The sequence below is a fragment of the Lutra lutra genome, chromosome 12, assembly GCF_902655055.1.
Source record: "Lutra lutra chromosome 12, mLutLut1.2, whole genome shotgun sequence".
Lineage (NCBI taxonomy): Eukaryota > Metazoa > Chordata > Mammalia > Carnivora > Mustelidae > Lutra > Lutra lutra.
This window is the reverse complement of record NC_062289.1, coordinates 84,558,408-84,580,374: the sequence shown is the minus strand read 5'-3', so window position 1 is coordinate 84,580,374 and position 21,967 is coordinate 84,558,408. Positions and strand designations below refer to the sequence as shown.

Here is a 21,967-nt window from a genome sequence, read left to right as displayed (position 1 = left end):
TACATTACACCAACTAAGATGCTATCATTTAAAAAATGAACAGTAAAATATGGGGCGCCTGGGTGGCTCAGTGGGTTAAGCCGCTGCCTTCGGCTCAGGTCATGATCTCGGGGTCCTGGGATCGAGTCCCGCGTCGGGCTCTCTGCTCAGCGGGGAGCCTGCTTCCCTCTCTCTCTCTCTCTCTCTGCCTGCCTCTCCGTCTACTTGTGATCTCTCTCTGTCAAATAAATAGATAAAATCTCTAAAAAAATTTAAAAAAAATAAAAAATGAACAGTAAAATAATAGGTGTTGGTGAAGATACAAAAAGTTGGAATCTTCATATAGAACTGATGGGAATGCAAGATGGCACAACTTCTGTGTCAAAGGGTTTGGGAGTTCCTCAAAGTGTTAAATACAGAGTGACCACGTGACCCAGCAATATAATTCCTAGGTATCTATTAAAGAGGAATGAAAACATCTGTTGACATAATGATATACACAGGAAGGTTGAATGCAGCATTATTCATAAGAGTCAAAAAGTAAAAACAGTCCCAATGTCCTTCAGCCAGCAGGTGAATGGGTAAACAAAACGTGGTCTGCCCATACCGTACTATACTACGGTCTCGGCCAGAGGAGGAATGAAGTACTGATACACGGTATAACATGGATGAAAACGTGATGCCAGACGCAAAAGGACAACTATTGTATGATTCCATTTAATATGAAACACTTAGACGAAGCAGATCCATAGAGACAGGAAGCCTAGGGGATAGGCCTATGGGGGAATGGGGATTGCCTGCCTCGTGGGAATGGCGTTTCCTTTGGGGTGAGGAAAAAGTTGAAAATCAGATAACAGTGCTAGTTGCACTATGAATATAGTTGCATTGTGAATATACTAAAAATCACAAAATTGCCCATTTTAAACGGGTGAATTTGGGGGTTTGTAAATTGTATCTCAATAAAGATATTGCATTTCCAAATTATAGGAACCATAATCATCTTATCCCATTTATTTGTCAAAGCTGTGCCCAGGAGCCCTTACTGTGTGGCCAGCAGTAGGCTAGATGCTAGATGCTCTGAAAATGGAGAGATGAATGAGACTCTTCAGTCTAAAAGGGGATCTTGGTACTAGAATGGTTATATATGCAGACAGTGATTAAAACCCGTGACTTGGGGGTTAAAGGGATCCATCCACATTGCAATCCACTGGTTAGAATCTTGAGATTGTTTGACCTTCGGCTCATTTCTCTTTTCTAGATCTGTCAAATGAGGACGACAGCACTTTTCTCATATGGGAAGCGATCGGCTCCTGCTAGGAGCTACAGCCGTTACAGGTTACAGTCCCCTGGTTGCGGTGCGAAGTGGACTATTTTCCCATTGTACAGCTGCGAGCACGGACGGGTCAGAAGAGAAAACCCAGGTCGTTCCCGCCTGAGTCAGGGTCTCGGAAAAGCCCGCAGACACCGGCCAGTCGCCAGTCGTGGGTTTCCGGAGCGTCTGTGGGCCGCGCGGCCCCGTTGGGACGGGCACGCGCCCGAATGGGGCGCGCGCGCGCGCGTTTGTGTCCCGGCGGTTGCTCAGCAACCGGCTGGGAGGGAGGCGCCGCGCGGCCATGCAGAAGCCGGGCGGGACTCTGAGCGCGGCGGTCCGCGAGCACCTGAGGCGCTTGTGTCTGCGCGAGTTCCCGTGCGGCACTGGCAGCTGGGTGCGGACCCCGGCGGGGGCGGCCGGACGAGGGATTCGGGGGGCCTGGGGGACGGACGGGACGGACCAGGGGCGGTGGGGTGGGCCCTAGGGGCCGCCAGCTGCAGGATACGGCTGATCTGGAGAAGCCTGAGGAGGAGGTTTGGATCTGGGCATTTAGGGAGCGGCCTGACCTGGGGTGGGAGCTGGGACACTGCAGGGGCAGACGGGATGGCTCCCCTAGAGCACCCCCACCCCGCCTGACCAGAGAGGAGGGCAGGACCCCCTATCCTGAGCACATCAGGCTGACCTGGGGTAGGGTTTCTCAACCTGTTAGAGACACCAGGCTCCTTTTGGGGTGAAAAGCTTTTCCCAGGGGAAAGAGCTTCTCAACCTTCAAGTGCTCCAGAACACCTAGCGAGAGGCCCCACTCCTCTGAGTGCAGGGCGGGGGCGGGGAGAGGGGAGTTGTGGACCGGGTGGTGGTTTCAGAGCCGGCTCTGTCCTGAGGCAGCTTCCTCCCTCCTTTCCTGTCTCCTTGTCTCTAAGGCCAGAAACACTTCCCTTCTGAGGCTTCTCCCTGGGGAGCAAGTCGTGGCTCAGGAGAGCTAGAGCAGGTGTGTCTGCCCACACGCTCCCCCCCATAAGCTCCATGCTCTTGCTGGGGCTGGGGAGCATGACAGTGACAGCCCACCGCCCCTCAGAGGTGCACAGGAACATCCTGAGGGTCTGGAACGTTTCCCTCCCACTTGCTGGAAAGCTGGCACTCCCCACATTGGTAAAACACTAAGGGGAGGTCAGTGTTCCTCTTCTCCTAGAGGAGAAAACGGAGACACCAATCAAGGAATCAATTCACTTGTTTGTTTCATCAACAAACTTTGTTGCACACCTACTGTGTGTGCCTGGCATCCTTGAGGTGCTTTTGGGTTTCACTGATGTCTCTGAAGGGTCTCCCGGAGGAAGGGCTGGGAGACAGTCAACTCTGGGCTACTGTGATATGTAAATACAGAATTCACCTTTCCAGCCTTGCCACCACTCCCTCACAAACCTTTCCTTTGTTAATACATCCCCCAGATGACCTTTTGCACCTTGTAGCTTCTAGTACATAAATCTTTCTGAAATGTTTGGTTGCTTTCCCCTGCTTCTTCAAGGTTCCCGGCTTGAGTAAACTCCTAAAGGCAGGAATGTAGTTCTCGGTCTGTAGTTCTATCCAGGCTAATAATCAGTCAAAATTATTGAGTACTCACCATCTAAATGTCTAAGCTCTTTGTCCCTGATTGTCCTGAATGTTACAATCTGCTCCATTTGGGGTGTCCCGAGTCCTGGAGAGGGCTGAGTCACTGAGCAGCGAAATTCTCCACCTGCACCACTGCAGAATAAGTCACGCTTTCTTCCCCGAACGTGGCGAACATGGAAGGAGCTGGTCCCCAGAGAGGAGGAGGCCGGGAACCCTGGGGAGGAGACAGTGGAGGCGCTCCTGGGCCTGGTCCGCAGCCCCAACTCACCCTGGGCTCTGCCGGAGGGCTCCAGTGCAGAGGACCATTTTCTGAAGGAACTGGCCGTCCGGAATCCCCTGGTGCTCAAAGACACCTTCTTCGACTCCTACTTCAGGTCCCTTCGGGTAGTGGACAAGCAGGTAAGAGCTGCCGGGGGGGGGAGGCCATCGCCCTACAGAACTGCATAGTCCTTAGGGTGGGACCTCGGTGTTCAGTGGCAGGAAGGATGGGAAGGTAGTTGTGACCCCCAAATTAATTTCACCAGCCCCTCCAGCAGGGAGGGCCAGCAGCTCATTTGTTGTGTGTCTTTACCCCCGTCCCCAGGGGTGGGGGGGTCATCCAGGTGTGTCTTGCATAGCTGACTTCTGCTGCACCGTGCGGTAGGCCCCCTGGGTCCTAGGACAGACCCTTAAAGTCTCTATATTGGTTTTACTTAATCTTTGGGGCCCGGGGTTAGCGAGGGTGGGCATAGTCCTGTATGCTACTTTCTGTTACAAAAAAAGCCTTCTTCGCTTCTAGCAAATAACAGAGCCCCCAAACTGCAAACTCAGCCTTCCTCCTTTTGCTTCTCCTCCCCCAGAGAAACTGAATTTACACAATACTGGGCATGGGGAGCGGGAGCCACTCCCACCAATTTGCCCGGGACCTTGCGGGTGTCAGCTCTGAAAGTTTTGTGTCCTGGGAACCCCTCAATCCTGGGCAAACTGGCATGGTCATCAGGAAGGACCCTAATGTCTTTGAGGCCACAGACAACTGAAGAATCACAGAAGGAACTCTGAACTTCGGGTCTGACCCTGCTGCGCATCAGCTAGCGGTTCCTTACAGCCTCGGGGTTCACTGCGGCCCAGCAGGAGACAGCAAAGAACATGGCATCCCGGCCCTTGGGAGCTCACAGTCTAACAGGACACTGAGCTGACAGTTGGACAACACCTCTAGGGGGCAGGGTGGGCTTTGGTCGAGGCACAGGGATCCTAGTGGGATGGGCGGGAGAGCGGCTAGGGAGGTCCGTTAGGGCAGGAAGAGGGTTGGCAGGTACCAGGTGACTCAGGAGGGGAAGTGGCCACCTGTTGCTGTCCCCCGTGAACCCCATTTCTGCTCTGCAACTGCCTCACCCATGAGAGCTCTCAGCTTCCTGATCTTCCCTTCCAGGTGAGCCTGGTGGATAAAGGTCTCCTGAAATTTCTGAAACTTGAAGAGTTGGTACTGAGTGCCAATCAGATCAAGGAGATAGATGCCATCAACCTGCCCCCAACGCTCAAGGTAAAGGAGCCCAGGCTCCCTGTGGCATCTTTGTGCCGCCACAGCCCAGAGACCCTGCCCCTGCCTTGTCTTGCCGCCTGAAGGTTCAGCCAGTGCGGCTGTATGCCAAGGGCCAGCCCCAGGCTTTGGAGAGGGAGGCCAGATTCCTCAAAAGAAGTAGAATTTCCATGTGACCCAACAATGCCATCTCTAGGCATATGCCCCACAGAATTGAAGGCAGGGACTGGGATTCTTACGGCCAAAAGTGGGGCCAACCCAAACGTCCATCCACAGATGAGTGGCTAAACGAAATGTGGTCTCTCTGGACCGTGGGGTGTTGCTCAGTCATAAAAAGGAATGATGCATGCCACAAGCATGGGGGAAACTTGAAAACATTATGCCGAATGAAGGAGGCCAGACCCCAAAGGTCACATATTAGGGGGTTCCACTTGCACGAAATATCTAAAAGAGGCAAATCCACAGGCACCGAAAGTAGAGCAGAGGTTACTAGGGCAGGGGTGAGACTGATGGGAGTCATTGTGGTATAAGTCGGGGGACCCACTGTGATGGAGACAGAGCCGTCTGGGGCGATGAAAACTTCGAGAACTAGGAGTGGTGATGGCTGCGCAAATGGTGCGACTTAGCACCACTGAAGTAGGGAACATGGCAAATCGTATGTATGTTGCCACAATAAAAAAAATCATTTTTTAAAGATTTTTATTTATTTATTTGACACAGAGAGAGATATCACAAGTAGGCAGAGCAGCAGGCAGAGAAAGAGGGGGAAGCAGAGAGCCTGATGCGGGGCTCGATCCCAGAACCCTGAGATCATGACCTGAGCCGAAGGCAGAGGCTTAACCCACTGAGCCACCCAGGTGCCCCTGTGGTCTCAATTTTAAATTAAATATGGAAATTTGTAGATTTTGTGGCAGAAGGAATTCAGAAATGTGGCTCAGTGCCAGGCTTAGGGAGAAACCAGACGAGGCTTCGGAGCAGAAATCCAAGAATGTGCTGTCATCCTCCACATGAGTCCTTACTCCAGCCCGGGACCCTCTGGCTCTCCCAGAGACAGGCTGCTGTGGGATGAGCAGTTGCCAAAATGCTGCTCCTGTCCCCATCCACTCCACCATCACCTCCCATGCCAAATTTTAACATTTCCTTCACAAAAGGAAAAGAAACTTTCCAAAACCCACTGCAGAAATACTTGTTCCCCATATTTTATTTTATTTTCTAATTTATTTTGAAAGAGTGAGCAAGAGAGAATGAGAGGGAAGTGGAAGAGGGAGAAGCAGGCTTCCCGCCGAGCAGAGAGCCCCATGGGGGCTCGATCCTACGACCCTGGGATCACGACCTGGGCTGAAGGCAGACGCTTAACCGGCTGAGCCACCCAGTCACCCATATATTTTTTTCCCCATATTTTAAAGGGAGCCTAGGCGGGCACAGGGTGGCAGGGTATGAGTACTTCCTGGTCCCACCCCGCTGTTTCTCAGAGAGGAAGGGAGGAAGGCTGGAAGGAAGGACAGACTGGAGGTCACGGGCACTGTCCTTTCTGCTCCCCCCAGGTGCTGGAGCTCTACGGCAACAAGATCAGCAGCATGGAGTGTCTGTGCACTCGCCCGCCCCCACATCTCCAGCACTTGGGATTGGGTCACAACAAGCTTCTAGGCCCCTTGGAAAGTCTCTATGTCACCGCAGACTACTGGTAACTCCAGAGCCCCGGACAGAAAGAGAGAGAAGGGTTTAAGCCTTAGGTTTGGGTCGCGTCTGGAAGAACTCAGCTTTGCTCTTTTTTTTTCCTTTCTTTTTTCCCTTTTTGCCTTATTCTTTTCTATAACTGCTGGTTGGCCACCAGCTCCAGACCTAGGATTTGTGTCTCCGACTGAATAAGCAAAAATTCCCACCGAAGCCCAGGGAAGGGGAACAACGGGTGGTGGGAGTGGGTCAGACCTTTAGGTCAGGGCTGCTCAGCTCGGGCACTGCCGACATCGGAGTGGGCAACGGTCGGGTGTGGGGCTGTCTCCTGCGCTGTAGGAAGTCGAGTGGCACCCCTGACCTCCACCCACTAGAGGCCAGGAGCTCCCCCACACCAGCTGTAACCACCCAAAGTCTGTAGACTCACACCATGGCCAGAGTACCCTGTGTTTGGATTTTTTAATTTGGAAAACATACCTCCTCTAAACCGAGGTAACCTGCTTCATGCCAAGCGTGAATTTCGTAAAAATACGCACGTGAAACTTCTGTCTTTCACTGCCTTGAAATTCAAAGGAGGGTACCCTGTTCATGGATCTGTTTTGCTGATGCCTTCCCCGTCTTCTTGAAGGCTGACATTGGGTAAGGTTCGTGTGCTGGCCCCCAAGAGATGTTCTTCTTGGGTATTTCCTGTTGACTGGCTAGCCAGCCTTGCCGAGGGCTGTCCAGGCCAGGAAAGCAGGGCGGGAGGGGACGGGAGGGGCCCGAGTTCAGTCTGCTGGAGACCAGAGGCTGTGATGTGCTGCTGAAGTGTCCTGCCTTCTTCCTGCTGTTCTCAGACCTGGCACCTGTTTGCTTTCTAGTTTGTGTGTGGGAAGAGCACACGTGCCCCCCTTCCTGGCCCTTTCTGCCAGACTGGGATGGAGGGCGCCTTCTTTGTCCTCATTGGCATTCTTCTCCCATGTGCCCCCAAGTCCTGAATCACAAGGCTTCCCCCGACCATGAGTCAGTGGGGCTTTGGAAGGTGTCCTCCTGCATCTGGACCCCTCAAGTTTCATGCACCCTCTTCCCAGGTCCCCATATTTACTGGCCTTTTTTACCTCTGCCCATGGCTTCTCCCCACATGGCTTCCTTCTGTCTTTCTTGCCAGTGTCAGTCTTTGTTGAGAACATTCTAGATGCACGGTGTTGTATCAGGATCTATGGGCAGTACCAAGTGTGCCGCTGAGAATAAGAGATCTGTGTAAATGGAAGTGATTGCAAGCAGGATGTGACCAGGGCCATCTCTGTCACAGTGAGGATGGCAGTGTCATGGAGAGGGGTGGGGGAGGGGCAGTAGAACCAAGAGGTCCTTCTCCTGCCCTCCGAGGCTCCCCTCCTGCCCTCAGTGTGGGCCTGCTGTCTGTTCTGGACACGGGGTGCTGGGGGCTGTCAATCAGGGCAGGCCTTGCGCCGGACCACAGCTGCCTGTCCCCATCCCTGCACTCAACCCTGCCTCAGGACTCCCGGATGGTCCCGCTCCCCTTCTAGGCCCAACCTCGTCTCCCTGGACCTGAGCTTCAACGACCTGACGGACCTGCAGGGCCTGATTGCCAGCCTCCGCACCCTCCCGCACCTGCGGGTGCTTGTGCTCCAGGGGAACCCGCTGGCCCTGGTGCCCTACTATCGAGGCTTCACCATCGACAGCCTGCCCCGGCTCTGCGTGCTGGACGACATCACCGTGTCTCCCAGTGAGAAGCATCAGTTCCGGGGGCTCAGCCAGAGTGGGGGTGAGGGAGCTGATGGGCAGACTGGGGGGGGGCTGGCACTGGACCCACCCCCCCAAGCCTCTGCTCGACGGTCCGCCATCGAACTGGGTGGCCTGTCCCTGCAGCTCTCCAGTTAGTCAGGCGTAGCTCACCTTCCTGATCAGAGTTCTCTCCCAGATTTTTGGTCCCTGTGATTGGGATTTGGGGACAAGTGGTAAGGAGGCTGAAACCATCCTAGGCCAACAGGAAGCATTCGATCAGTCCATTTCTGTACTTTTGTGGTGGCTTGAGATCACCCCCTTGTGGCCCACACCATAAGCTGCATCAGGGCCTTCTCGAGGTCAGGGCAATGGAGTTTGGTAATCATAGCTTCCGGTTTTGTGTGCCAGGTTGTGCTAAGGTAACATCGAGTCTTTATCTGTAAGCATCCTGTAAAGCAGCTACTATCATTCCCATTATACGAATCTGGAAAACAAGGCTTAAGAGGGGTATCTTCAAATCTCTGTTTGAATTCGGCAGAACTGGGATTTGAACCCAAGTCTGCAAACCACGAGGCTCAATGCGGGAGGAGGGGAGAATTCAGGGACCGGGCTGGGCCTGGCCTCCCCTGCCGTCCTGCTCACTTCTGCCCCTTCCCCTCGCAGACCTCTTGGCCCGTGAGGCGCAGCTTGTGGTGACTATTGGAAATGTCAAGGGCATTCTGGACACCTCTATCCTGGACCCAGAACCCGGGCCTCAAGGCCCTTTTATCTCATACAGCTATTACGTGACCTACGACTTTGTGGAAGATGAAGAAGGAGAAAGAAACACGCACGGTGGCGTGCTGGCTGAGGTGTGTGCCCCGCGGGCTGCTCGGGGGAACTGGGGGACACGCGCTGCCCTTGGCTTCACGGGGTCTCCTATGAGGCAGAACCGCTTCTTGGGGCCCAGAAAACCCCTTGCTCGGGGCTTTCCGGTTCACACTCTACTCAGAAGGGAAGCGGCTCTATTCAGCCCCTTTCTTGCAGCTCCAGTTACTCACCTGTGCTCACCTCCTTCCTTTGCCCTTGAAATACAAGCAAACGGCCTCGCACAGGAGCAACATTTACAACCAGCCTGGCTGTCCCCACCGTGTGTCTCCATTAGTCTCCCATCGCCCTCCCCGTCAAAAGCAGACCCGAGGGTATCCTCCAACCAGGAGAGATGGGGCACACCCGAATTCCTGCAGAAATTGTTACTGCTCCTACTCCCAACACAGACCTCTCAGAAGTGGCAAGACAGGCATTTAAAAAAAAAACTTCCTGCCCGAGCCCGCGCGTTTGTTAGGGCTTCAAGCTCACCGCGGCGCAGACACCTGCTCCCGCACAGGCTCGAGGAGAAGCCCGCGCATAGCGGCCCCCGGGTTCTGGGTCTCTCCCGCAGATCGTCAAGCCCTCGCCCAGCACCGAACAGCTGGGCGAGGACATCCCTGAAGAGCTCTTCGGGGAGGCCGAAGACTCCCCGGAGTCCGGGCTGTCCAGCCAGTCGGGAGAGCTGGAGGAATCCGGGGCCTCGGAGGGCTCGGGGCACCTGCCAAGGGTGACCGACTCCGCGGAGGAGCTGGCCAAGTTGCGGCCGCGAATAGATCCCCGGCTCTGCCCCTCCCCGGGGTAAGGACGGAGGCCAAGAGGGAGCAGGGGGCGGGGGGCTGGGGTCCAGCGAGCTCGGTCCGCGCCCCTTCCCGGCCCCACAGCAGAGCGGTCCCTGCAGCCCCGGGGGACCCTCTGGGCCGCTGGCCGCGCAGGTGCGGCGGGGTTCAGTGTTCAGGCCCCGGGAGCCCTCCCGCTGCCCGGACGCAGCTGCACCTCCTTTCCCCGAACCGCCGGGTGCTCGAATGCGGGGCTGGCTTCAGTCCGCAGGTGAGAGAGGGGCAGCCCTTCCCCGCCCTCCGAGTTGAAGACCTTCCCAGTCGGGCTTTTCCATTCATCCGGGATTTACTCTGGCCTCTGACCCGTGGGGTGGATCTGAGTCGCGGGTTCTTTCCCACGCACCCACCCCCAAGGCCCACCACGTGGGCGTCGTGCCTATCACGTGTTTGGGGTGGTTTTTTGTTTGTTGCGTATCACGTTTTGTCTTACTTGATAAAGAGTCTTTTTTGGTGATGGGGAATATCACAAGAACTTGAAATCACTTCTCGTTTAGTCTGGAAGCTCCATTAAACTGATTTTTAAGTCATTGCGATACATGGAGCCTGGTTTGGGGTTTTTGTTTTCATTTTTAACAAGCTTCCTGCTATCAGCTGGCGTTGCTGTTTCTTCTGAAGACCAGAGCTCAGAAAACAGAATCTGTGGCTGAGTTCTAATGAACCAGCCTTCGCCCCCACAGATTTTTTTTTAAAGATTTTATTTATTTATTTGACAGACAGAGATCACAAGTAGGCAGAGAGGCAGGCAGAGAGAGAGGGAGAAGCAGGCTTCCTGCTGAGCAGAGAACCCGATGCGGGGCTCGATCCCAGGACCCTGGGATTATGACCTGAGCTGAAGGCAGAGGCTTTAACCCACTGAGCCACCCAGGCGCCCCACCCCCACAGATTTTGCAGCCTATGCCTTCAGGGAATTGGGAAAGTTAGTTTCTCTTGAAGCTAAAAGAGTTTTTTATTTTTTTAATGACCTAAAACCTCCACTGAAGGTAAATGATACAGGCTTATGGAGGGTATGGGGGAGCTGCCCTAGGCTGTTTGGCTGAGTTCCTGTGGGTGACAGTGACGGAGGTGGCTACCCCAGCTGTCAGAAGAGGGGAATCCCCCAGCCAGCCCCTAGCCAGGCTCCCCAGTAAACCCCAGCTGACAGCCTTGTGGTGGTGGTGGTTGTTGAATTTTGGGAAATAGCAACAAAAAAGTAAGAACCACAAATGATTCTGCTTTAAAAAAAAAAAAAAAAGTCAGTTAGAAAATAAAGGTTTCTTCTCCTGTATCCATTGAACTCATCCCATAGAATGAATTACTCTTATTTATTTATTTATTTATTTAAGGAGGCTCTACATCCCACGCGGGGCTTGAGCTTAGGACCTCCGAGATCCAGAGCCCCCATACTCTCCCGACTGAGCCAGCCGGGCGCCCCAGAGGGAATTACTCTGAATAGTTTTGTGCGTAGAGTTCCCTGTTTTTTCTTACACACTCATATATATGAACCTATATACACCTATAATTTTTTTTCTCAAAAAATGGACTCGTAATCTGTGTCTCAGTTTGAAATGTGCTGACTTCGCATGTAGCTGTGGACACACAGACCTGTTATTTTAAAAACAACAACAAATGATTCAAATGTAAACCACATGTACAGAAGAAGCCACCTTGCGGCCAAGTGATGAGGCTCAGGGAACCACTGCCCTTGACAAGAAACAACAGACCAGAACCTCCGAAGGTTCCTTATGCCCTTCCCGCCTTCCAAGGGTCACTGTCAGCTCAACAAACACCATTAACTCGTGTGCCTCTCTTAGACCTTCCTATACATGGCCTCAGGCAGTAATGCTGTGTGTCTGGCCTCCCGGGTGACGGCACCCCGTCTTCCTCCGCCCCCGCCCCCTAGGACAGTTCTCTTCAGCACTGTCCGTAAGCCCTGGACTGACGTCGTCCCCTGCCACTACGAGATGCATCACACGCTCCGGGACCTCGTGCCCCTCAAGGCCTTCCTGCTGGCAGGGACCACCGTGACCATCGTGGAGGAGAAGGTGGGTGACGGGGTTCCCATGCTCCGTGCGTCGGTCCCCTTGTCCCGTCTTCCGATCTTCTGTCAGGGCGTCCCGGGGCCCTGCTGCCTTGTTGGCGAGGTCTCCGTGCCTTTCGAGCAAGATCCCGGCCAGCCCTGCGCTGGTCTCCTTCACTCGTGGCCACCTCACTGTCCCCTAGATTCTCTCCTGGCCTCCAGTGCCTTCACCTGTCGACGCTGTGTTGTCTTCCAAGAGCGGAAAAGGGGAGAAGGACAAGGGGCAGAAGGACAAAGACAAGAAAGGAAAGGACCAGAAGGACAAGGCTGGGAAAGGGGAGAAGGAGACGGTGCCGAAGGTACCTCTGGGCTGCCTGGTGCCCAGGGCGGTTGCAGTGGCCGGGGGCGCTCTGGGCACTGTCCCTGCCGGGCCCCATCCACTCGCCCCGACTCTGCCCCCAGGAGCCGAAGGCGTCCAAGAAAAAGGAGCTTCCTAAGGAGCTCCGGCAGGACCCGCCCATCCTGCGGGTGCTGGGCAGCGGCTTGGTGGCCTTGGAGCCCCTGCTGGTGGGGGAGCCACTGGTGTCTGAAGTGTGCAACTTCGGGGTGATCCGCACCTTGGAAACTGACAACCTGATTGCTCTCAGGGTAGGGGGGGGGGGCCCTGCCACACCCCTCTCCACCGAAACAGTGCTGGGCCCGGAAGGGCTATGCAGGCCTCTGAGCCTCCTCTGGAAGGCCCCGTGTGGGCAGGCCCCTGGGAGGCACGGGGAGGAGGAGGGAGAAGAGGAGAAGGGGAGGAGGAGGAGGAGGAGGGAGAAGAGGAGAAGGGGAGGAGGAGGAGGAGGAGGGAGAAGAGGAGAAGGGGAGGAGGAGGAGGGAGAAGAGGAGAAGGGGAGGAGGAGGAGGAGGAGGGCCTCCACCCCGGCCTGCAGCTGTGCCCAGCTCGCTGGACCCCGCGCTGCGAGCAGCCCTCTCAGATGTGAGGAGCCTGGCCAGGGGGCGGGTCAGGCCCGCTCCTTCCTGGGCCAGGGGGGGAATCTGCAGGCCCCCCTCCCCAGCGTCCCCCAACTCCAATAAGCCTCTCCCGTTCTTTCTCTCAGGATGCAAAGAAGAACAAGAACAAGAAAGCTAAAAAAGGTAAGAACTAATGATGGCAGCAGAGAGCGGGGAATGTTTTCTGAGGACCTTAGTCTGTCCATGTGATCACAGGCCACAGCCCATGTAAACAACAGACGTTTATTTCTGGCAGCTCCGGAGGCAAGGAAGTCCAAGACCAAGGTGCCAGCGTCGCTAGGTAAGGGCCCACTTCGTGGCAGCCCCTTCTCGATGCGTCCTCACGTGGTGGGAGGGGCGCGGGGACTCGCTAGAGCTTCTTCTGTAAGGATCCTGATCCCATTCTCGAGGCTCTACCCTCACGACCTTGTCACCTCCCAGGGCTCCCCTAAGACCGTCACTTCTGGGGGTTAGGATTTCAACATGTAAATTTTGCAGACACACAAACATTCAGACCATAGCAGGACCTGGGGAAGGAGCAGCCTGATTTGGGGCCAAAGAAATGGAAGGACCGAGAATCATATCTTCTGGGCAGCAGGAGGGCCCTGCCCACCCTAAGGACCCAACCCTCCATCTTTCCTGTGTCCCTGAGACAGGAGCAGCCAGCTATGGATCGTGCTAGGGGCAGGAGAGGGACCTGGGGTAGGAGGCAGGTGAGGTGGGAGGGGGCTGAGTTGGGCCTGGCCCCGGGGTCCTTCGGGCTTGGCAGTCTGGGGTCTGTTTCAGGACAGTGGCTGTCTTTGCCCAACTCGGAGTCTGGGTTTGGTCCCGGAAGAGGGGGCAGTCACCGAAGTGTCTGAGACAGCTGGGCTTTGGACTGGAGCTGCAGAAGGAAGTAGCTGGCGTGGCAGGAGCGCTAGGAGACAGGGCCCGGCTGCGAGGCGGCCACGGCGCCAGGCCAGGTCAGAGCAGCACCGTTCCCGACAGCCGGAAAGGGGACATAGCCAGGGCCCATCCGTGGGTGAAAGCCGCGGCAGGACGTGGCATTTCCACACGATGGGGATTCCTCAGCAGCAAAAATTAACAGAGCTCGGCCCAGGTATACCTGGAGGAACCTTGACAAGGAGACGGTGAGGGGAAGAAGCCGGCCACAGAGGGCCACACGGTGTGTGAGTCCGTCCATGTGAAATGTCCTAGGACAGACGAGTCCACAGGGACGGAAAGTAGACCAGTGGGGCCTATGGGACAGGAAGGGGAGTGATTCTAATGGGCACAGGGTTTCCATGCAGGGGACGGAATGTTCTGGAATTACATCATGGGAATGTTTGAACAACGTGGTGAACATACTAAAACCCACAGAACTGTACACTTAAAAAGTTAGAATGTTGAATATGATGAGAATTTTATCTCAATGAAAGGAAGTTCACCTAATACAACAACAACGTAAAAGCAAGAAACTCTGAGGGCCTGACCTGGAAGTGGACGGCAGAGGCGGTGTGGAGGGGATGCGTCCGAGAGTGACTGGGGGGCCGGGGGCGCGGGAGAGGCTTTGCAGGGGGGCCTGCAAAGCTGCACCCGGGGCTGGGCTGGGTTTTGCACCTGAGAAACCCGAAGTGTGTGGAGCACCCGAGAAGCCTTTCCCTCTCCTGCCTCTTGTCCCCCCGGTGCCTTGTCCATCTCCTCTGCCCCCACGCCAGCCAGGCCCCATGGTCACCTCGCTGCATGGCCTCCCTCCCACGCAGCCACTCTGCCAGGCCCCCCACATTCCCACCGAGTCACTCCCCTGTTGGAATATCTTCCATGACTTCCTGCTGGCTGCCTCCCAAAGTCCGAATGCCCATGTTCTGTGAGCCCAGCGAGCTCTGCCCGGAATTTACTCAGCTCCTTCATCCATCAGATCTCAGCGTCCGGCTCCTTCTTAAGGGAAGCTGAGCCTCCGGGTTGGCCTGGGCTCCCTGTTTTCTTCATAGCATCTGGTGGGTTTTGTCATTGTTGATGTTGATGTTGTTGTTGTTGTTTTGGTTTTCTGGTTTTTTAAGAATTTTACGTATTTGTCCTGGGGGAGCAGCAGGCCAAGGGAGAAGCAGCTTCCTGCTGAGCAAGGAGCCCGATGAGGGACTTGATCCCAGGACCTGAGCCGAAGGCAGATTTGGAATCAATTGAGCCACTCAGGCATCCTGAATCCGGTGTTCTCATCTATAGTACTCAGCCCTGTGCAAACGATAGAGATACAAACCGATGTGATTGTTTTATGTTTATCTTGTCCACGACACTGAAACTACAGGTGTGTGTTGTTCAGGGTGGGGGTCTGCGCCTGCATTCTTTAAAGTCCTAGAACCCCCAGTCCCCAGCGTAGTAGGCTATCAACATGGGTTGACTCAATGAATCAGCTCATAGGTGGTATTTAAAACCATGAAAATATGCGTACTTATGTTGACAGAGAAGAGGAAAGGATTGAGCCCAGCACCTTGGGGACCACAACAAAATCTGAGCAGGAGGGGACAAGACCCAGAAGGATCACATTTAACCATATCCTAAAACAAAATTCAAAGATACTTAAAGGAATACAAAACTACCCCCCAAGTTGGGGCGCCTGGGTAGCTCAGTCTGTTAGGCATCAGACTCTTGATTTCAGCTCAGGTCATGGTCCTCAGAGCCATGAGATAGAGCCCCACTCTGTGCTCTGTGCTCAGCGTGAAGTCTGCTTAAGATTCTCTTTCTCCCTTTCCCTCCGCCCCTCCCCCAGCTCACATGTTCTTTCTCTCTTTCCAAAATAAGAAAAATTTTAAAAAAGAAAAACGTACCCAAGGTAAAATTCACATCTACCATCCAGCAAAAAAACTACCACACATGCAAAAAAAATTTAATATATAAGGAGAATTTATCAACCATAACTGACTCAGAAATGGCATATGTGTTAGAATTAGGAGACAAGGACATTAAAGCAATTATTATAATTATGTTCTATATATCTAAGAAGCTAAAGGGAAGATGGTGGTATGTAACAATATGGACTATTAACTAAACTTTTAGGGATGAAAACAACCATGTCCCATCAGAAATATATTCATTGGGATTAATGGTATATTAGATAATTCAGAAAAAAAGATTAGTAAACTGGAAGCGGTAGAAACTACCCGCAATTAAACTCAGAAAAATGGCTGGAAAAAAATTAACAGAGCATCAGTATTTTGAGACAAATTCAAAGGAACTGATGTCCGTCTAGTTGGAGTCCCTAAAGGAGAGAGGGGTAGGCAGAAAGCATAGCTGAAGAAGTAATTGCTAAACTATTTCCAAGTTAGATGGAAATTATAAATACACCAATCCAAAAAGTTCAGTGACTCAAAACTCAAGAAGCATGAAGAAAACTAAGCCAAGCTACATAGTAATAAAACCGCTTAAAATCATTGATAAAGACAGAGGAACAAAGATAAAGACGACAGCAGTCTTATCACCGGGAAAATGCCAAACAGAAGACAGTGAAAGAATTCTTAAACACTCAAAGAAAAATAACTGTCAACTTAAAATTCTTTTTTTTTTAAGATTTTATTTATTTATTTGACAGACAGAGGTCACAAGTAGGCAGAGAGGCAGAGAGAGAGAGAGAGAGAGAGGAGGAAGCAGACTCCCTGCCGAGTAGAGAGCCCAACATGGGGCTCGATCCCAGGACCCTGAGACCATGACCTGAGCTGAAGGCAGAGGCTTAACCCACTGAGCCCCCCAGGCGCCCCTCAACTTAAAATTCTTTACCCAACAAAAATATCTTTCATAAACAAATGTGAACTGAACACTTTTCTAGACCTACAAATGCTGAAAGAATGTATCACCAGCATACTTCTATTACAAGAAATGTTCAAAGAAGTCCTGTAAGTGGAAGAAAATACTAGATGGATCCGAATCTGCACAAAGAATTCAAGAGCCCTGGAAATGCTAACTGTGGTTAAATATAAAGACTCCTTTCTTATTATTTAGATATGTTTAAATGATTGTTAATTGTTTTTTTTTTAATTTTTATTTTATTTATTTGACAGACAGAGATCACAAGTAGGCAGAGAGGCAGGCAGAGAGAGAGGAGGAAGCAGGCTCTCCGCCGAGCAGAGAGCCCGATGCGGGGCTCGATCCCAGGACCCTGGGATCATGACCTGGGCCGAAGGCAGAGGCTTTAACCCACTGAGCCACCCAGGCGCCCCGATTGTTAATTGTTTAATGAAAAGATACATTGCAGTGCTTATACCCCAGTAGAATGTGTAACGACAGCAAAGAGGTGAAGGGTGAGAGTAAGGAAGGAAATGGAAGTGTATCACCATAAGGCTCCTATTTCTATGTGAAGTGTCATATCACCTGAATATGGAAACTCAAAGGACCTAGAATAGCCAAAACAACTTTGAAAAAGAACAAAGGACATACACCGATGGATTTCAGGAAGGACCCACGCAGATATGGACATACGATTTATGATCAAGCCACGGGGTTAAGATGGTCTTAATTTTTTTTTTTACACTTTTGTAAATCCTTTTATTGTCTGGCTTAATTGACAGTTGCATTGAAATAGCTACATCTGCTGTTAATCTCGTGTTGCAGTGTTTGAAGTGGATGGAGAAAACCCAGTCTCATGGATGTTGGAAATTGGAAAAGGGAATATTTTAATAGACTTTCGAATAATGATATTTTTCTTTGATAGTATGTCAAATTTGACAACTAGTAGTTTTTTAAAGGCTGTTGCAGAGTGAAAACAATCTATATGAATGCATTTTTTTGTAGTCAGTTAAAATCCATTCATTGGTCTGCATTGCCTTTTTTTTTTTTTTTTTGCATTGCATTTTGAAGGGCTGTCTTATTCATGCACAATCTAACATCAGGCATTGGTTATTTGTAAAATACTGGTTCACTGAGTGATGCAGATCTTTCAACTGTTGACACATTTCATTATACATCATCCAAAAATCACGTTCTGCACTCATATCATTAGAAGAGGCTTTGAGGACTGGGAAACTGTTACATTCATGGTGGTAGATACAGTATTTCAAAATTCTGATTTCTACTGGAAAGCTCAAATGTTATAAATTCATCAAAATGCGTTCCGTTGTCTTCCCTGAAATGCCAGACTTCATGTGCTGTTTAGAAACTATCTGCCAAATAGTCACGTCGGAACAACCGCGGTTAGGGTTCTTCCAGGTGAGGACGATGCTCCCAGGCCCGGGCAGCAGCTCGCCCTGCAGCTCGCACAGCTGCGCCTGTTAGATGATGATCTGATGACAGGTGATCCCGCTGCTCCTCCCTGCGGCGAAGGGGCTGGGATCTCGGACTCGCAAACCGCGCTGCCCCTGGGCTCGGAGGACGGCTCTGCCGGTCCGGGCGGCCGAGGGGCAGCCGGCACATCTCTCGGGACTCACACACGCGTGTTTTTATTTCTCAGAGAAGAATAAGTCTGCGGTTCACATGGACGACGGCGACTACCAGCCGCAGCCCCTGACGGTGGAGGTGCAGGTGCAGCTGAACCAGTACCGCTCGGCCGAGGAGGCGCTCCGGGAGATGTCCCTGTAGCGCGCGGGATTAAAGGCTGTTCTGAAGACCGCGGCTCCGCGTGCGTGTGCCCGGGAGCGGGGGACCGTCTGGGGGCGCCGGGCGGCCTCTCCGCCCGCAGGTGCGCCGCGGGTGCGCGAAGCCGCGTGGGGGAGGGGTCCCGCGGCGCCCCGGAGCCCCGCCCCTCCCGGAGCCCCGCCCCAGCCGGGCGGGCCGGGCGAGGCTAGAGCTTCGGTCCCCGCTCCGCGGCGCGAGCTCCTCGCCTGTCCCTGGCTCGGCGTCCCGGCTTCGGTAGGTCCGCGGCGGGCGGGCTGAGCGGGCCTGGGGGCGCCTGGGGCCGCCGCTGCGGGGGGCAGGCGTGTCTCCGGGTGCGGGAAGGGCCCGTGCCTCCGCACCGCCCGCGCACCCGCGAGGACGCTGGGTCTGGCGGCGGGGGGGGGGGGGGGCGTCTCCCCGCGGGGGGCCGTCGGGGCCAGGCGGCCTCCTGCTGCCCCTCGGCTTGTGTTCGCCCGCCGGGGCCCGAACCGCCGGAACCCGGCCTTGTGTCCGCCGCGGGAGCCCTGCTCCGTGCTCCGCCGACCCCGCCGGCCTTCGGCGCCCCCAGCAGCCGGCTAGAGGCCGTCGGGAGGAGTGAACTAGCCCTTGGCACTTCCCCTTATTGAAGCGTGTCGGGACATGGAGCTCCCAGGGTCAGAGACGTCTGTCGCCCCAGAGACAACTGCAGACCCTTAGGACTCGGCACCGCTCTCGCAGGGGGTCGTGCCCTCGCTGAAGCCCACGCACGGTTAAGAACCGGGCTCTTGGGGGCTCCCAGTACTGGGGACCTGCGCTGGGCCGGTGCCGAATTGGGACTCACAGCAGTGTGTGGGCCGGGGAGCCGGGGGTGGGGGAATGGCCCTGGGCCACACGTGGGGTGGGGGGCGCGGGGGCGCGCAGCGGGAGCTCCGGAGCCAAACCGCCGGCCCTGCGCCACCCTCCGCCGCGGTGCCGGCCCGGGGCTCCCCGCCCACAGCTGCCAGTCCTCCCGCTCGCTGCTCCGCGGCCGCCGCGCGCGTCCCAGCTGCGGTGGGGCTGGGCCCGTGCGCGTCTCCTCGCGGGTCTCCGCTCCCTTCTCCCTTCCGTAATCCATCATCTCAGCCGCAGCGGGAGGAACCTTTCAAGCGCTGTGATTTCTGCCGCCGCCTCTGCTGAATCCTCCAGTGGGTCCCTGCTGGGGTTACGGTAAACCCGAGCTGCCCCGCGCCCCTCGCCCTGGCCTTTAACGCCTGCCTTCCCAGGCCGGTGCTCCCCGTCCCTCCCCTCCCGGCGCTTCGCCCTCCTGCCCGCAAAGGCGTCTCCCCTCCACCTCCTCCAGGAGCCCCGCTTAACGCCGCCGGCCACACTTTCCCCAGGTCTTTGCGGTTGGGTCCCTTCGTTCAGAGCTTTCGGACCCACCACGGGCTGGAATCCTCCCCGTCGCGGAATGTCCTCACGCTGCTTTCATGTCTCTGCACCGTCTGAAGTTCGGATTGGTTTTGTTTTGGTTTCTCTCCTCCACGTCCCTGGCGGCTGGGAAGAGATGCTTTTGTCCCGGTGGCAGCAGGGTGACAGGGATGGGGCGACTGCGGGTGGACTGGGTCGAAGCAAAGGCCTGTTGGACAAGGACCACATGGCCGTGGAGGTGAAGGGGAGAGGCTGGAGGCCTGGCTTTGCTGCCCTTGATCTTGGGCAGTGTCCCCCGCGAGCTTCCGTTTCTGGGCCTTCGCTCCGGACTGCGGGGTTCTTGCTGGGAGAACCAGAGCTGCGAGAGGCGTGGACTCGGGCTCCCGCGGCCGCAGGGAGCAGCCCCGCACAGGCGAACGGCTTTCCTACTTGCTCTCATGCCCTTGTGTGCGAGGGGTTTGTTCTTAAACCCCCTCTTAAGTGACTCCTCCAAGAAACCTGTGGGAAAGAGGAAACCTGAGGCGGATGTGAAGGGTTTGTCCTGTGGTTGCCTTTCCCTGGAGGAGCAAACTCTAAGGGCCACGCCCGGGGCTGTCCTCTCTGGGAGACGCAGCGCAGGGCCTGCCACCAACAGGGACTGCACACTTTTGGGGGCAGGGCGGATGGTTTTAGACTCGAGGGCCCTGAATGTCAGGTTTTGTGCTTAGAATGGATCTGACTGGGAACTGAACCAGCTATGTGCCGTTTTCACTGTAAGATTCTCGAGTTTTCTGGGAAAGAGGAAAGTGCTCATGGTGCCTCAGGTTTTTGGTGTTTTATTTTTTTAAGTAATTTCGACACCCAGTGTAGGGCCCGCACTCACCACCCCGAGATCGAGTCCCACGCTCTTCCGACTGAACCCACCAGGTGCCCCGGGGTGCCTCGGTTTCAAAGCAGCTGCGAGTCCTTTGGGGGAGAAGGTGCGCGAGAGGCCCCCCCACCTCCATGCCCACAGAAGGCGAGGGCTGGCGGAGCAGGTGTGCTTGGCCTGTCCCCTGGGAGAGGGACTCTGGAAAGAGCTAAAGGACTCGCTGGGAAGAGTAAATCGGAGATGGGCCAGCAGGAGCTTGGCTGGGTTGCGGGCCGGGGAGGCAGGGGCCGGGCGGGGGCTGCGGCCGCTCACGTGCTCTCTCCCCGCAGGCCCTGCCATGTCCCGCCGGCTGGGCTGGCCTGTCCTGTACAGCCTGGCGGCGCTGCTGCTCGGCTGCCTGCTCTTCCTGAAGAAGGAGGCCAAGCCGGTGGGGGGCTCCGCGGCCCGTCAGCCCTTCTGGGCTCCCCCAGGGCCCCGCCGCAGCCAGTGTCCCCCCAACCACACGGTGGCTAACGTCTCCCTGTCCTTGCCTAGCCGTCACCGCCTCTTCCTGACCTATCGTCACTGCCGCAACTTCTCCATCTTGCTGGAGCCTTCGCGTTGTGCCGAGGACACCTTCCTGCTCCTGGCCATCAAGTCGCAGCCTGGCCACGTGGAGCGGCGCGCGGCCATCCGCAGCACGTGGGGCCGCGTGGGGGACCGGGCTCGGGGCCGGCGGCTGAAGCTGGTGTTCCTCCTGGGGGTGGCGGGCCCTGCGCCCCCTGCCCAGCTGCTGGCCTACGAGAGTCGGGAGTTCGACGACATCCTGCAGTGGGACTTTGCGGAGGACTTCTTCAACCTGACCCTCAAGGAGCTGCACCTGCAGCGCTGGGTGGCGGGTGCCTGTCCTCACGCCCAATTCATGCTAAAGGGAGACGACGACGTCTTCGTCCATGTCCCCAATGTGCTGGAGTTCCTGGACGGCTGGGACCCAGCCCGGGACCTCCTGGTGGGAGACGTGATCCGCCAGGCCCTGCCCAACAGGAACACCAAGGTCAAGTACTTCATCCCCCCATCCATGTACCGGGCCCGCCACTACCCGCCCTACGCCGGGGGTGGGGGATATGTGATGTCTAGAGCCACCGTGCGGCGCCTCCAAGCGGCCGTGGAAGAGGCCGAACTCTTCCCCATCGACGACGTGTTCGTGGGCATGTGCCTGAGGAAGCTGGGGGTGAGCCCCACGCACCACGCTGGCTTTAAGACATTTGGAATACGGCGGCCCCTGGACCCCCTAGACCCCTGCCTGTACCAAGGGCTCCTCCTGGTGCATCGCCTCAGCCCCCTGGAGATGTGGACCATGTGGGCGCTGGTGACCGATGAGGGGCTCAGGTGTGCAGCGGCCCCCTTGCCTCAAGTCCGAGGGGCGGGCTGATGAGGAGCGCCCGTGCCGATTCTCCCATCATGACGACAGACAAACTGAGAACCGTGACCCCACCCTGAGGGTCTATAGGAAATGCTAACTTCGCTTTTGTACCCCCACCCAGCCTTGCTAACTCTGATTAAAAACACCGAAACCTCGCTTCACCTGTACCAAGTCTGGCTCAGCGAATGCGGCCAGGACTCAGGTGCCGGTTGCTGGGGCGGGGCCGGGGGGGGGGGGGATGATTCCTGGAGCCCCTGCGGCTCTGCCAGTTTGGGAAGT

At 55.3% G+C, this 21,967-nt stretch overlaps 2 protein-coding genes across 2 annotated transcripts; both read left to right on the top strand.

Annotated features, from left to right (window-relative positions):
* Positions 1-1,370: 1,370 nt before the first annotated feature.
* On the top strand, positions 1,371-18,166 carry LRRC43 (leucine rich repeat containing 43). The gene is made up of 13 exons (XM_047697552.1): positions 1,371-1,685; positions 3,038-3,298; positions 4,308-4,418; positions 5,960-6,099; positions 7,616-7,854; positions 8,478-8,665; positions 9,235-9,461; positions 11,379-11,520; positions 11,699-11,854; positions 11,958-12,143; positions 12,599-12,635; positions 12,748-12,792; positions 17,908-18,166. The coding sequence occupies exons 1-13, from the start codon at positions 1,593-1,595 to the stop codon at positions 18,033-18,035; spliced, it is 1,953 nt and encodes a 650-aa protein (XP_047553508.1). The 5' UTR covers positions 1,371-1,592; the 3' UTR covers positions 18,036-18,166.
* A 59-nt stretch (positions 18,167-18,225) lies between these two features.
* Positions 18,226-21,868, top strand: B3GNT4 (UDP-GlcNAc:betaGal beta-1,3-N-acetylglucosaminyltransferase 4). The gene is made up of 2 exons (XM_047697553.1): positions 18,226-18,305; positions 20,616-21,868. Exon 2 carries the CDS (start codon positions 20,624-20,626, stop codon positions 21,695-21,697), a length of 1,074 nt encoding a protein of 357 aa, XP_047553509.1. The 5' UTR covers positions 18,226-18,305; positions 20,616-20,623; the 3' UTR covers positions 21,698-21,868.
* The last annotated feature ends 99 nt before the right edge of the window (positions 21,869-21,967 follow it).